We start from the raw sequence: 12,777 nt of genomic DNA, 5'->3' as shown, positions 1-12,777 counted from the left end.
GCAGCACGCAGGCCTGGGGGCCCACCTGAAAGCTGGTAGAGATGAAGCTGGAGAAGGGAAACAGGTCGATATCCGGTGGGAGGGTCAGGCTGGGCCGGGCGGGAACCTCAGGAGGAAGAGTCTCCGTGATGATTCCCGCCAGGGTATCCTGCTGGCCTGGGAAGAAACACCGGGAGGCAGCACAGAGACACCAGCGTGATGCCTGAAATGGCATCAACCCTACTGTCCTCGTTGGTCACCAGCCCCTATCCAGCAGGAAGCCTGCGGGGAGCTGATAGGACAGGTAGACCCACCACACAACCAGTAATACGCACCTTCTGCCACCCTCAGCATGGCTGCCAGCTCAGCTGGGATCTCCAAGCGCTCTAGCTCCTGGTGGACAGGACCAAGCCCCAGGGGCTAAGAGAGGAGCCACTGTTCTCCCTGACTCCCAAGATGTTACAAATATCCTCCCTGAAGACTAAAGACTGTGGTTCCAAGAACCCTTCTAGGGAAGATAGGGCACCAGAAAGCCATGGGCACCTTGTCCTCCACTCAGGGGGCACATGAGGAAAAGCCTCCTGGTGACCCCCCTGGCTCTGGCCTTCCCTCAAGCTGAGCCCGGCGTGGGGGCTTCATGCTCCACATAGAGCCCTCTCCTGGTTGGGGCCACTTACCATGCTTGGCGCTCTCCCTGAGACCCCACTGCTGTGCAGGCCACACCGATGCCCAGGCTGTGGGAGACAGAGGATGGACTGATGCCCCGTCAGGACCCACCACGAGCCTTCCGTAGCTGCTCCCCAGCTCCGCAGGCCAGCTGTCCTCCTAGGGACCCTAGGAGGAGGCCCTGACTCCCACCAGGGGACAACAGACGCAAAGGGGCAGCTGCCTGGCTTGTAGTCCACCCCTGGCTGCCCCCAGCCTTCTGAGCTCTCACCGTCTGTGTGCTGTGGACGTCACTGCCTGTCTGCCTGTCCACCCAGGGTACCAGGAAGAGGGCAGAAAGAAGGGAAGAAATGGTTCCAGGGACCAAAGTCCAGCCAGGGAGAGGCTATGGGGGGGGGGAGCATGTGGAAGCTGACCTTTGAGCAGCTTTATGGCCCTCAAATTAGAGTCATCCGGCAAGAAGGAAGAGTGGGGGCACATGGAGGGTTGGTGGGGATGGAAGAAGTCCAGGGGAGAAAGGGTGTGGGAAGCACGAAGGAAGGCAGCTGTCCTCCCAGGGCCCCTGCCTGCTCTGCCCAGGTAGAAGGAAAGGGAAGAGTTCAAGGGACAACGGCCTCTGAGCCATGGTCCCTGGGAGATTGTGCTGACTTGCCACACAAGGATGCCTGGCTTCTACCCTGAGTCTCTTCAGCCCAGCAGCCCCCCCAACGCCGTCACCTTCAGCCTCTGCCGCCTCTGGAGCAGGGGCCGGGCCACCAGGAGTGCGGTGTTCAGCTGTGCCAGAGCTGCCCGCCGCCGGAGGTATCGCTTCCTGGAATCCATGGGGGATGATGAACAGAGGAGGTCTCCAAACTGACGCTCCCTACCTGGTATGCGAATCCTCTAAGCTTGGAACCTAATGCAGAACTTGACTCTGATCAGCCAAAGCCCTGCATGTTTAACAGAAGCAACAGGAAAAGAACAGGACACCATAAAGGAACAGGTACATGGAGAGATGGAGAGGCTGTTTAACCTAAGGGATTAAGATCTTTCTCTTTTCTTTCTTTTTTTTTTTTTTTTTTTTTGTATTTTTAGGAAAGGGTCTACAGGGTGTTCAGTGTCTTACTACTAGACCGGACTGGCAGTGATCCGCCTGTTTACAACCTCCCAAGAGCTGGGATTATAGGTGCATGCCACCATGCCCTGTCTCAATTGCCTCTCAGTGCATCCTGGGAGTGGGGGCAGCATGGCAGGCCTGGGGATTGAACCCCTGGTCCCTGCACCTGCTTGCAGGTGCTTTAATCTGGGATTAAGGTCTTGAAATGGTTCCTACGTCACATCAACTTGAGAAGTTCAGAAGTTTAACTAAGGGACTCAGCAGGGGCCAGGGTCCTCGCTTTATAAACATCCTCATCCAGTGCAAGAGGAGGGCAGGGAGATGGTGCTAGTGCTACACCCGCTCTGGAGGAGGGGTAGGGGGAACCTGCTTGCAATATAAGAGAGGAAAAGAGGCTTGTGCTCCCCGCCTTTTGCTCTTGCTGCTTTTGCTGTCTTCTGTCACCTTGAATTGCTGCCCCTGTGCCATGCCACCCTTCCTTGGAACAGGTGATTATGGACCGAAATCGCCACAAACTGTAAGCTAAATAAACCTTTCCTTCCTTAATTTTGGGAGTTGGATATTTTGTCTTCAGCACTGAGAGAAAAGTAACCAAGACAGACCTGACTGTTGAGCCAGACTACCCAGCTCAAATCAGCCCCCTCCGACGGGATCAGTGACTTTACCTGTCTGTGTTCTAGGGGCAAAGCAGACCTGTTAAAATTAAAAAGGATCAGGGCTGGAGAGATGGCTCAGTGGTCTAAAGCACCTACTTGGAACAAGCTTGGCAAAGCACAGGGACCGCGGTTCAATCCTCCAGCACCACATGCCAGCCAGCCCGCCCCCTGGTGGGCTGAGCTGCCACACACACAATAAATAAATGTATAAATAAATAATTATTTAAAAAAATAAAATTAAATTAAAAAGGATCAATCCCCGGTTCCGAAAAAAAAAAAAATTAAAAAGGAACCTCACTGAAAATTGAACAAGAGATTTTGGAAGAGGGAATGTGTAAACACAATAGCTTTGAAAGTTTCTCAGATATAAGAAGACCAGACTGATCAGAAGAGGCCTGTGCAAGATAAACATTTAAAAATAGGGCTGGGAAAAAAATTTAAAAATAAAAAATAAGGGGCTGGTGAGATGGCTCAGTGGTCTAAAGCACCTACTTTGAACAAGCTGAGTAAAGCACAAGGACCGCGGTTCAATCCCCCAGCACCACATGCCAGCCCGCCCCGCCCCCTGGTGGGCTGAGCTGGCCACACACATACATACATACATACATACATACATACATACATACATAAATTTAAAAAAAAATAAAAATAAATAAAAATAGGGCTGGGGGTGTGGCTTCGAGGTATGGGTACTTGCCTCCCATTTAAGAGGCCCTAGGCTTGCTCCCTCCTTCTCTCTCTCTCTCTCTCTCTCTCTCTCTCTCTCTCTCTGACACACACACAAGACAATCCACAAAATAAGGAATATTTGCAAAGCATGTATTTAATAATGGCTTAAAATCCAGAAAAATATAAAGAGATTCCTACAGCTCAAGAAAGAAAGAGATAACCTAATTTAAAAACCAGGGTGAGGACTTGAACAGACATTTTATCAAAGAAGATACGTTCAAGGCTAATAAAGACATGAAATAATGGCCAACATCTCTGGACACTAGCGAAAAGCAAAGCAAAACCCTGAGCGCCTTCTTCAGCCTCGTGAAGATGCTGTAACTAAAAAGACAGGGGGCTGGTGAGGTGGCTCAGTGGTCTAAAGCACCTACTTAGAACAAGCTAAGCTGAGTAAAGCACAGGGACCACGGTTCAATCCCCCAGCACCACATGCCAGCCAGCCCGCCCCCTGGTGGGCTGAGCTGGCCACACACAAAATAAATAAATAAACGAATAAAATTTAAAAAAAAAATAAAAAATAAATATATTAAAAAGACAGAGGCTAAGCAGTATCAGCATGGATGTAGAAAAGCTGGGACCCTGATAACCCGCCAGTAGGAATACCGTGGGATGTGGGAGACAGATGGGCAACGCCTCAAAAAGTAAAACATAGAACACACGACCACAGAAGCTTGAGAGCACAGACTAGCATGGCTACCATATTTGTACACCCGTATCCATAGCAGCATTATTCATAAGTAATGGAAACAATTCCAACGTCCATCAATAGATAAACAGATGTAGATAATGTACAGTCAGAACATGCAGGGGAATATTACTCAGCCATAAAAAGAAATGAACTTCTAACCAGACATGGTGGCGCATGCCTGTAATCCCTATACTCAGGAGGCTAAGGTGGGAGGAGTGCCCAGCCTGGGCTACATAGTGAGTTCAAGGCTGGCCTGGACTACATGGTGAGATTCTGTCTCAAAAAAGCCAACCAGGGGCTGGGGAGATGACTCAGTAGACTAAGTGCTTGCCTGGCAAGCACAAGGGTCTGAGTTCAAGCCCCAGTTCCACAAAAAAAAAAAAAAAAAAAAAAAAAAAGAAAAAAGAAAAGAAAAAAAAGCCAACCAACCAACCAAATAAATAAATAATAAAAGAAAGAGATGAAGTCCTGATATATGCCCTAGAAACGTGAAATTTGTAAACATTATGCTAAGCCAAGTCTGGTGGCACACACCTGTGAACCCAAGGTTCTGCCTCTAGAAGACTGAGGCAGAAGGATCACAACTTTGAACTCACCCTAGGCTATTTAGCAATTCAACAAGACCTTGTCTCAAAATAAAAAGTGACAAAGGGGTAGGGTGTAGCTTGGTATAAAGACCCTGGATTTAATCCCCAGTACCACGAAAACAAAACTATTATGCTAAGTAAGCCAGATATAAAAGGAAATATTGGGCTGGGGAGATGGCTCAGTGGAATAAGTGCTTCCCTGGCAAGCACAAGGGCCTGAGTTCAATCCCCAATTCCACCAAAAAAAAAAAAAAAAAAAGGAAATATTGTGTAAGTTGGCTCCCATGATACATCTAGAAAAGTCAAATTCATAGACACAGAGAATAGAATGAAAGTTGCCAGGGGCTAAGGCAAAGGATAGGGAGCTACTACTGAATGCTACAGAACTGCTGTTTATGTGGTAGAAAGTTTTGGATCCACATAGTGCTGATCGATAGCCCCCTCCCAATGGTCCCAGTCTTCACTTGATTCTCAGCCCTCTCGTCATCCTTGAGGTGGCTGGTGGCTGCTTGGCCTTCTGAATCACACACCCCCACCAGCCCGGACATACCATCCCTGCATCACCAGCATATGCCAGGGTGGTGCGGATGGTGGTCGGCTGGCAGCACTGTGTGAATGGGCAAAGGCAGGCTGGGGAGGACCAGCAGGCATTAATGCACTGGACAGGAAGGATCACTTTCTAAGACTAAGAGGTCCAAGTGGCCGGGATGTGAAACTCTAGCCTGGAGGCTGGAGAGGTAGGCAGGACCTTACACAACCTGATTCATTCTTTTTATGTGTGTAGTACTGAGGATTGAGCTCAGGACCTTGCACTATCTCCCTGACCCCTGATTCATTCTTTTAAATGATTTTTGTTGTTGTTGTTGTTACTAGGACTTGAACTCAGGACCTTGTGCTTGCCAGGTAGGTGCTTATGTCACTGAGCTATCTCTCCAGCCCCCTCTTTTCTGCTTCTTTTTTTTTTTTTCAGTACCAGGTATTGAACTCAGGACCCTGTGCTTGCCAGGCAAGCACTTATTCTACTGAGCTATCTCCCTAGATAGCTCCCCCTGTTTCTTTTCTTTTTTAAAAAAATTATTAGGGGCTGGGGAGATGGCTCAGTGGAATAAGTGCTTCCCTGGCAAGCGTAAGGGCTTGAGTTCAATCCCCAGTTCCACAAAAAATAAAAAAATAAATTATTTAGTGTGTGTGTGTGTGTGTGTGTGTGTGTGTGTGGCCAGCTCAGCCCACCAGGGGGTAGGGCTGGCTGGCATGTGGTGCTGGGGGATTGAACCGTGGTCCCTGTGCTTTGCTAAGCTTGTTCTAAGTAGGTGCTCCAGACCACTGAGCCATCTCACCAGCCCTGTTTCTTTGTTTTTTAATTTTGTTTTTGAGATGAGATCTCACTACGTAGTTCAGGCTGGCTATGAACTAACTGTGTAGCCCAGGCTGGCCTCAAACTCATGGAGATTTTCCTGCCTCGGCCTCCAGAGTGCTGGGATTATACCACTGTGTGTCACTACACCCAGCTAAAAAATCATTTGTGCTTCAGTGTGAAGAAAAGATTAGAAAAAGGAATGGAGGAGTGAGAACTGCAGGTACAGGCAGACTCATAAGGTAGTGAGCTCCTCATGCCTGGGAACATTCAAGCAGAGGCTGTGTAGATGGGGTTTGTGGTGCTATCAAGGACAGGCCAGAGTTGATGAGAGCATGCAGAGATAGGGAGACCCATCATGAAAGTCTGTCTCCTGCCCTCTGCCACACCCCTGGAGGAGGAGCCCACGGCCTCTTCCTACCCGCTTCAGCCCTTGGCCCGAGAGCCTGCCCACCTGGCCTGGAGCCCACGCACTCGAGCTTGCAGCCGGGGCAGGAGGCGGAGGCGCTGACGGGAGATGCAGGCGTGGAGGCCTCGACGCAGGGTGAGCAAGGCCTGGGATCGCCGCTGGGCCCAGAGTCGCTCCAGCTGCTGCCAGCCCTGCTCCTGTAAGAGGACCTGTGCGCAGAGGTGTGGCAGCAGATGGGACAGGTGCAGGGGCCTGGGCGCACCTGCTGTTCCGGCTTCTGCCTCCTCCCTTCCAGCCAGACTGTGTATCCTGGATTGTCCCGGACAACCCGCCACCCCACCCTATGCCATCACACCACCACTTGCAGGACCACCCAACCTGAATTGTCCCTGTTTGTGCCTGAAAGTACATCCTCCCCCATGCCTGACTGCTTGTACACACAGACGCTGGACCCACCTGGGTGGTTCCAAGGTGGCAAAGTGGAGAGTCAGCCCCCAGCACACTGCTGAGGATGGCTCCACACCTCTCCCGGTCAGAGCAGCTGCCTTGTCTCTCTGTGCCCAGAGCCCGGAACCTGTCCCAAGGATGCACGGGTGGGTCAGAACAGCAAGAGGGCCCCTAAGCCCCTTTCTAGTTATCCAGGTTCATGGTCATTACACAAGCTGGGAGCCCTGTTACAGCCAGGTACTTGGTGAGGACAACCAGCCATGCACTGGGGAGGTGCGGCCTCAGCTCAGAGAGGAGATGGGCGGTGAGACGCCTGTGCATGGAGGGGGCCACGATGCCTGTCCATGGAGGCTGGCTGCGGGTGGTAGGAGCAGGGGAGTGTGGTCCTGCAGCTCCTGTCTGTCCTGGCTGCCCTGCACCCCCCAACACAGTGTGGCTCGGGTGAGGCTGTGGAAGGGAGACAGGTGGGGAAGGGGACACAGGGAAGCAGCGTGGCTCATCAATAGACCATTACACAGACTTGGGCAGTGCTAGGGGACAGCAGCACCCTAAGCTCCTCCCATCCAGCCTCAGGGCTGAGGGTTCCTGGCAGGTGGTAACAGCTGTGCAGTGTCCAGAGGGTGGGGACAGAGCCTTCCTGGCCTGGCCTTCTTGGGAGCAGGCTCAAGGATTGGGGCATGCACACCCGCTGCGTGCTTTCAGCTTTCCCAGGTTTCCAAAGTCTCCAGAGCCACCCTCATCCTCGTTGCGCCCCACTGCCCCACTGGTGGCTTGGTCACTCCTCTCGTCATCTGAGAGGCTCTGCTCCTGGCCCGCCATCTCCGTTGCACTAACTCACCACTCTCTACACTGGAAGCTCCCTAGGGCAGGCACTGTCCCGCCCCTCTCTCTAACTGGGCTGCAGCCTGCAGTGTCACTGGGGGGAGGAGAGGATGTTGAAGGCGGGAGGGACAGCAAATAAGGAGAGGTGGGAGAGATAGGGAAAGAGGAAGGAGAGACGTGGGAGATCGAAGGAGCCCTGGGCCTTCCAGGTACACTGGAGTCCTCCCCACCTGTCCTTGCCCCAAGGCCCTCCCTACCTGGCCAGGAAGGCCCCGAAGGGAATGCGCACAGGGAAGTGGGCATTGCGGATGCCTACGGCCTCCAGGATGCCAGCCTGGTGCAGCTGCTCTGCCACATGTTCCACATCAAAAAGGTCTGGGATCTATGGCCCAAGATGGAGTGGATGAGAGGAGCGGCTGGATTACAGTTACAGCCAAGGCATGAGAGAAGAAGCCAGGAAGTGGTGGGGAAAGCCCGGGATCTGGGGCAGGGGTGGGTGGAGAGGTGGGGTTGAGGGTAGGGAGTGGGGGGGAGAGGGGCAGGGAGGGGTGGGGAGTGGGGGGGAGGGCGGCTCACCTTTCCAGGGTTGGGGTTGAGGCACTGGATAAAATAAACGTGACTCCTGCAGAGTAAAGGGGGTTCACAGACCAACAACCCCCAACTGTGTGGGCTCTTCTTTAAATTTTTAAATTTATTTATTTATTGTGGTATGGAGGAAACAACTCTGGACCTTGCACTTGCCAGGGAAGCACTTAAGCTATCTCCTTGGCCTGATTTCTTTTTCTTTTTCTTCTCTTTTCTTTACTTTTTTCTTTTCTTTCCTTTGTACAGGTCCTGGCTACACAGCTCCTGTCTCAGCCTCCCCAGTACTGGGATTACAGGTGTGTGCCCACCACTCTTGGTTTTGGATGCCGACATGGCATATCTGGGATTCTGGGGCCAGCATGACATGCAGTACTGGGGATCGAACCCAGGTCCTTGTGCTTACCAGGCTGACGCTTAGACCGCCAAGCTCTCTCGCCAGCTCCTGTGGGAGCTCTTTAGTCAGGGTCACACTTCTTACCTGCCCAGCCTTGCTAGGAGGTCCTCCAGGGACTGCAGGAAGCGGGATGCCAGCGTGGGTTTGTCTTGCTGGAGCTCTTCTTGCTGGAACAGGCTGCTCACAAGCTGTGGGCAAGATGGGGCCGAGCTGCCTGCCCCAGCCTGTCCACTCTGCCCCATAACTCTGGGGAGCCAGGACCCGAGGGTGCAAGGGTCTATGGGGAGAAGGTAGAATGGGAGGGCTTCCCCGGGGCACCTGCAGCTGGCTCTGGGAGAGCATCTCCGCCACGGCAGGGTCGAGGTGGTCTCGGTTCCGGTTTAAGAACTTGTGAACCTGCCAGAGATAGATGGGGAGCCACAGAACGAAGGCCGAGACGGCTGGCTGCTTCTTGGAAGAGCGTAGCTTCTCCCACATGCTTCACAAGGCCACCTTGTCCTGAAGCCAGTACTCTTACACACCCTGTGGCAGCTGTTAGACTTTCTATTTCATCCACCAATTGGCCTATTGCTTATCGATGCCACCTGCATTTAGTGCTTGGATTTAAGATACATTTTCGTATCTGGTACTGCAAATCTCTCCTCATCCTTGGCTTCAATATTTATTGATTACTCTCATGCATTTCTTTTCCAGATAAAATTTGAATTTCTCTCACATGTGCATTCAGTGCTGGGGACTGAATCCGGGGCCTTTACACTGAACTATATCCTCAACCTCCATTTTTTTTTTTTTTTTTCCAGAACCAGGGATTGAACTCAGGCCCTTGCGCTTTCCAGAGAAGCACTTACTCTACTGAGCCATCTTCCCAGCCCCTTCGATCTCATTTTTTTGCTTCTTGAGACAGGGTGTAAATTACTCAGGCCAATGCTGGGTGTGGTGTTGCCCTGTGATCCCAGCACTTTGGAGGCTGAGGCAGGAGGATCATAACTTCAAAGCCAACTTGGGGTACATAGGAAATTCAAAGCTGGTCTGAATTTCTTTTTCTTTTTTCTTTTTTAAAAAATTTTTTATTTATTTATTTGTGTGTGTGTGTGTGTGTGTGTGTGTGTGTGTGGCCAGCTCAGCCCACCAGGGGGCGGGGCTGGCTGGCATGTGGTGCTGGGGATTGAACCGTGGTCCCTGTGTTTTGCTAAGCTTGTTCTAAGTAGGTGCTTTAGACCACTGAGCCATCTCACCAGCCCCTTTTCTTTTCTTTGGCCTGAATTTCAGAGTAAGATTCTGCCTCCAAAAAAGAAAAAAGGGCTGGGGAGATGGCTCAGTAGAATAAGGGCTTCCCTGGCAAGCACAAGGGCCTGAGTTCAATACCCGGTTCTGCAAAAAAAAAGAAAGAAAAAAAGAGAGAAAGAAAGAAAGAAAAAAAAGAACAGACCACATTGTTTCCACTGAAACATGCATCTGTCTTTCTGTCTGTCTGCCTCTCTGTCTGTCTGTCTGTCTGTCTGTCTGTCTGTCTGTCAGTGGCTATGTGTCTCAGTGCTGGGAGTAGAACCCACAACCTCAAACCCATTGACCCGCAACCCCAGCTCTAGTTTCTTCATTCCAACTTCTTGTATTTCTTGTTTGGGTAACTTCTGGGTAGTTTTCTTTTTTTCTTCCATAATCAGAGACAGCTCCTCTCTGTCACTTTTCCTCCCTCAAACCTGCCACTCACACTGTCCCTCCTAGGGGACCAGACCTCCTCCCTCAGAAGCTGTCCTCTTGGGCAGGCAAAAAGCCTACCTGGTGACATGGAATTTGAAGAGATGCCGTCTCAGAGAGCACTCAGCAGGTCTCTTGGTCTTACTGACAGGGCTGCAGGCTAGATTTATGTGCCCATTTTGCAGATGAGAAAGAGACTCAGAGGGCAAAGTAAACAGCTGGAGTTCTCAGCGCAGCTGTTAGTAAGGGATTTCCCAGTTTCATGCTCTGTGCTACACCTGGAAGGTCCCAAGGCTGCTACTTCCCCACCCCATAATTCTCATGCAGAACCGTAAAGTCACGCTTGGGTCTGGGTGGAGACCCACAGCTAAGCCTCAGAAGGGGCCACCCCTCAACCTCTCTTCCCACCCATCAGTGACTCAGTTTGGGAGAGGACACCAAGGTTGCAATGACTCACTGATTTCCCTGGAGTCTGTCTCTGAGGTCGGATACCTGGTAGGTGACAGTCCCAGCATAATGTCGCACAGTGAAGATGGGCAGGGGCAGTTGGGGTTTGGCATAGCTTGGGTGATCACTATGGTGATAGTGACACTTCTGGAGGAAGGTGTGGTCTGTGGCCTGATGAGGGGAGGAGTTAAACATCCCTTAGGCTTTGTACCTGCGATCCCCGCCTGGACTGTGCACCGTCCCCGATGCGGTATGACACAGTATGACACAGCCAGAGTAGACGGTAGTGAGGTTCCCTTCCTTCAATTTCTCTCTCAAGTGGGAAGTGGCACTCGGTAGCTAAGTCCCTACAAAGGCTACCCTTGCCTTTTCTCAATGACTTTATTTTATTTATTTTTTTTTCTGAGCATTTAAGGTTTTATTTTATTTAATTTTTTTAAAGTTTTATTGATAAACAGCAGTGAGACAGTTTCAAATCAAATCGGAAGTACAGTTTCAACAAATAATACACTGCATATATTCTTCTTAGTGGTTAATTGCTGTACAAGATGCGGACTTGAGATCCTATTTACAAACAGCATTAGAACAAATCATTCTATTCCTTAAGAGAATACAACTGTATATCTATCCTAACCACTTTGAATACACAGATACAAAATGGACATTCATCGGTATACCCCATTTTTTCTAGGTTCTGTTATTGAACATTATAGGTGTGTATCAATGACTTTAAACAGCCAAGTACTATCTGAGAAAGACACGGTGGTCTCAGGCCCCAGAAGCACCTCAGTCAACACTAGATTTGGTGGTTGTGGAAGAAATCTGACTGAGCCATTTAAAGGAAATGGGGGGAGGGCTTTAAGACAGATGTATCTGTCACTCCTAGGAGTATGGGCCCACAGTTCCAGGACTCTCAAATGTCTCTCTTTTGCAGTGCTGGGCATGGAACCCACAGTCTCACCACGCTAGGCAAGTGCTTTACCATGGAGCTATCTCTCCAGGCCAGAGGTCACATTCAAAATGTCACCTCAGTGGAGGTTATTTCTCAGAGCTAATGAACAGTACATCGGCGGCAAAGGCCCAGGGGAGGGGGTCGTGGCTTAATGCCATGCAAGTGACAACAGTGGCTTGGGGTGATAATTCTAAGGCCAGCACCACCTCGGAAGCAAACGGTGCTACATTTTAAGTAACACACTTAATGGACGGTGCCCAGCCCAGGAAAACCCTGCCGACTTCTTCCAAAGGTATCCCTGGACCTTAAAGACATCTGCAAAAAGTTTTAATAAAGTATTCTGGAACGTGGACTCAGAAAACAATTATTTACAAATTGATATCTAATGAGGAATTTCAAAAACACATTAAAGGATTTATTTTTCCCTCCCAGTGCTAGGGACTGAAGCCAGGGCTTTCATACTGAGCTACACCCCAGCTCGTTGTATTTTGAGACACAGTCTTGCTAAGTCAGGGTTGAACTTGCGATCCTTCTGCCTCAGCCCCCAGAATGCTGGAATAACAAGCATGCAACAGGCACCTGGTGTTCTCTCTTTGAAAACAGGACCTCACTATTTAGTCCAGTGTGGTCTCAAACTTGAAATCCCCCTGCCTCAGCCTCCTGAATATTGGAATTAAAGGTTCATACCAGCATGCCTTGGCATTCTAAAAAATTAACATTTCTTTCTTGCTATACTGTGGGCTTCTAGAAGAGAGAGACCAGGGCTGGGGAGATAGCTTAGTGGTCTAAGTGCGTGCCTGGCAAGCACAAGGACCTGGGTTGGATCCCCAGCACCACATGCTGTGTACCAAATAAATAAAGATTAAAAAAAGAAGATGAAGAAGAGAGAGACTGTGAGTATGATTACCTTTTATCTTTAGCACGGCCCCCTACCTTCCCTCTTTAGGGAACCCTGAACATGTGCTGGGACAGAGCTGGAAGCCCCAGCCCTCACAGAACTTAGTCCAGTGCACAGGAAGCAGTGAGCAGATAAATCTGCTTCATAATCACACATTGTGAGTGTTATAATATAAAGAAGGGGGGCCAGGGAGAAAGCTCAGTAGAATAAGCGCTTGCCTGGCAAGCGTAGGGTCCTGAGTTCAATCCCTGGTTCTGACAAAAAAGGGGGAGAGGCCGGGGAGATGGCTCAGTGGAATAAGCTCTCCACTGGCAAGCGCAAGGGCCTGAGTTCAATACCCAGTTCTGCAAAAATAAATAAATTAATTAAT

The 12,777-nt window shown here is 50.3% G+C and overlaps 1 protein-coding gene across 1 annotated transcript in view; it reads right to left on the bottom strand.

Annotated features, from left to right (window-relative positions):
- Positions 1-12,777, bottom strand: part of Myo15b (myosin XVB) — a 37,244-nt gene that overhangs the window by 16,054 nt on the left and 8,413 nt on the right. The window contains exons 14-25 of the mRNA XM_023714127.1: positions 10,603-10,728; positions 8,731-8,808; positions 8,497-8,600; positions 8,010-8,055; positions 7,691-7,815; positions 6,621-6,738; positions 6,210-6,373; positions 1,363-1,456; positions 853-901; positions 657-673; positions 315-372; positions 26-156 (exon numbers count right to left, since the gene is read on the bottom strand). Coding sequence (XP_023569895.1) covers positions 26-156; positions 315-372; positions 657-673; positions 853-901; positions 1,363-1,456; positions 6,210-6,373; positions 6,621-6,738; positions 7,691-7,815; positions 8,010-8,055; positions 8,497-8,600; positions 8,731-8,808; positions 10,603-10,728 — 1,110 coding nt within the window. The remainder of the gene's footprint in view (positions 1-25; positions 157-314; positions 373-656; positions 674-852; positions 902-1,362; positions 1,457-6,209; positions 6,374-6,620; positions 6,739-7,690; positions 7,816-8,009; positions 8,056-8,496; positions 8,601-8,730; positions 8,809-10,602; positions 10,729-12,777) is intronic.

This window comes from Octodon degus, unplaced genomic scaffold, assembly GCF_000260255.1.
Source record: "Octodon degus isolate 3935 unplaced genomic scaffold, OctDeg1.0 scaffold00033, whole genome shotgun sequence".
Lineage (NCBI taxonomy): Eukaryota > Metazoa > Chordata > Mammalia > Rodentia > Octodontidae > Octodon > Octodon degus.
This window is presented reverse-complemented; position numbering and strand designations above follow the sequence as displayed.